Here is a 2,768-nt window from a genome sequence, read left to right as displayed (position 1 = left end):
CTAGGAGGAGGATTCCTCCTCCCTTGGCGCGCCCAAGGGGCCGGCCGGCCTTCCCCCCTTGCTCCTTTATATACGGGGGCGGGGGCACCCCATAGAGACACAAGTTGATCTACGGATCGTTCCTTAGCCGTGTGCGGTGCCCCCCTCCACCATATTCCACCTCGGTCATATCGTCGTGGAGTTTAGGCGAAGCCCTGCGCCGATAGAACATCATCATCATCACCACGCCGTCGTGCTGACGGAACTCATCTCTGGAGCTCGGCTGGATCGGAGGCCGGAGATCGTCATCGAGCTGAACGTGTGCTGAACTTGGAAGCCCCGTACGTTCGGTGCTTGGATCGGTCGGATCGTGAAGACGCACGACTACATCAACCGCGTTGTGCTAACGCTTCCGCTTACGGTCTACGAGGGTACGTGGACATACACTCTCCCCTCTCGTTGCTATATCATCACCATGATCTTGCGTGTGCGTAGGAAAATTTTTGAAATTACTACGTTACCTAACATAATATTCATAGATGTGCATCATCAAGCCACCTGTGATAGAGGTCACAATGTCCTTTCATTGGTGGCAGCAAATCAGGCAATTCTACAGCATCTAATGGAAAATAGAACAACATATTGTTTTACAAATGCAAAAGAACATTCAGTTACAACACATTCATTTATTCAGACACAGATCATGACAATAACAATACAAAAGAAGCATCGACCTTGAATAAATGAAGTCAGAAAGTGACATTAACCTATGTAATAATGCAGTAAGCATCACTAAAAATTTGTTAGAAAGGAAATACATCAATATACATGCATATGAACCTACTATAAACCAAGTTGATGCTAGCATGGCCATCAGTTAACTTCACATCATCCAAGAAAACAGAACAATATTACCAGTTTGAGAGAACAGTAGCTTTATCATTGATGCACTGTGTAATGCTTCTATCATACCAATGACCATAGCCAATGACTAAATCACAACTCCCTTGGGCCTGCTGCTTGGTAGAGGAGAATCACCAGACAACTAAATAAGCCTCTAAGTGAACCAATCGCAAAGACCGACTAAAACAACATGTAAGGGATACAACACAGCTATGGAAATCAGGGAAATATGAGAGATAACTGGTGTCAAGTGTATGCCAGGAAATTTCTGAGCTTACTGGGAACATGGCTAGCTTAATGTAACTATTCAGGAATGTTCTGTAATTAAGTAAACTCCTAGCAGAGAAAATGAATCTGCACCACTATAAGACCTATGGCTAGAGATAGTTAACTACCTTATCTAACAATTCCATTACAGAATACAGCAGCAACAACATCAAGGTTCAGCTTACACCACTACCAAAATGTGATCTTATGGAACAAAGAGTAAATCATATGCACAACGAAGCCTGTAAATACAAATAAATGAGCACTGTAGGCTTTTATTTATCACATTTTCAGGCTGGTGGGGCAACATAATTCTGACACATATCAAAAGCTAACATTTTAGCCATATCAAAATGGCATATGGCAGAACAGAACATTGTGCAAACTATATCTCCAGGCCTGGTTGTTAGTATGCTTTGAGTTTGAGTGGCCTGGGTCCTGCACCATGATCCTGCACCATATAACCAGATCCTGCACCATGATGCAATATAAGCTTCGCCACGGGCATGCACTGACTCGATGGAGGAAACGACAGAGATGTACCTTGCTACTGCCAGTGGACAACGTACGCTGGCGAGCACGCTAGGAAAGGATGTCAAAGATGCAGCCACTAATGGCTCGGCTCGTCTGCTTCGGCGGCCGATGCTTCTCCTGCCAACTTCCGATGAGAGAGTGCAGCGACCATGAGGGCCCGTCCACCTGCAGAAGCAGCTTGTCCTCATCAGAGCAACCTGCACATAAAATAAACACAGGAATCAGAATAATAGGAGATGAAGAAACAAATAGTCGGAGATCCACCCAGAACCAAGACCATATTAACCTAAGGGCCGCCTAAACGAGTAGTCATAGTTAAGAACATACATAGCAGAACAATTAATGATTGATGCCGCTAAATCAACAATCCAAAACTGTAGCTTTTTTTGATAGATGGCTGCTGGAAACACGCACTGGTGGAAAAAGGGCCTTTGGTCGCGGTTCGCAACTGCCATTAGTCGCGGTTGCGCAACCGCGACCGGACGGGCGCGACTAAAGGCCCCCCCCTTTAGTCGCGGTTGCTTAAGAACCGCGACTAAAGGCCCTTTAGTCGCGGTTCTTGTGGCTAACCGCGACTAAAGGCCGCCACAGGTTTTTGAAAAAAAAAATTGAATTTTTTTTTTCAAATTTCTGAATTACCACCCCTCATCACTTCTCAATTTATTCTTTTATCACCCCTCATCATTCCAAATCATCTAACTTCCCAACCGGTCACCCATCCCTCTCACTACTCCAGCCCAAGCACGCTTAACTTCCGGGTTCTATTCTCCCACGCTCCAAGTCTGCACTTGTTGTTTTCCTGACAATAATAAGATGTCAATCCTATTAACCTTCAGGAATTTTGCTTGAGCATGAAGTGACACATTTCACTGTTTGAGTTTGAAACTATTGTTTTAAAAAACAATAATTATTTAGTAACACTAATATTTCTTGAATAATTAGTTTGACCATTGTTTGACCACAGTTTGACCACAGTTGACCACAGTTTGACCAGATTTGACCAAAATTGAAATAATTAAAATAATTATTTAGTAACACTAATATTCTAGAATAATTAGTTTGACCATTGTTTGACCATAGTTTGC

General features: G+C 43.5%; 1 protein-coding gene across 4 annotated transcripts in view; it reads right to left on the bottom strand.

The window, feature by feature from the left end:
• Window positions 1-1,026: 1,026 nt before the first annotated feature.
• The window catches only part of LOC119320189, a 3,211-nt gene continuing 1,469 nt past the window's right edge, over window positions 1,027-2,768 (bottom strand). For 2 of the 4 annotated variants that reach the window (XM_037594294.1, XM_037594296.1), the window contains exons 3-4: window positions 1,693-1,880; window positions 1,027-1,620 (exon numbers count right to left, since the gene is read on the bottom strand). In XM_037594294.1, coding sequence (XP_037450191.1) covers window positions 1,440-1,620; window positions 1,693-1,880 — 369 coding nt within the window. In that variant the 3' untranslated portion in view covers window positions 1,027-1,439. The remainder of the gene's footprint in view (window positions 1,621-1,692; window positions 1,881-2,768) is intronic. The other 2 variants (XM_037594295.1, XM_037594297.1) reach the window with 1 other exon arrangement.

This window comes from Triticum dicoccoides, chromosome 6B (genome assembly GCF_002162155.2).
Source record: "Triticum dicoccoides isolate Atlit2015 ecotype Zavitan chromosome 6B, WEW_v2.0, whole genome shotgun sequence".
Lineage (NCBI taxonomy): Eukaryota > Viridiplantae > Streptophyta > Magnoliopsida > Poales > Poaceae > Triticum > Triticum dicoccoides.
The sequence above is the reverse complement of the archived record's forward strand: the minus strand, read 5'-3'. Positions and strand labels throughout refer to the sequence as shown.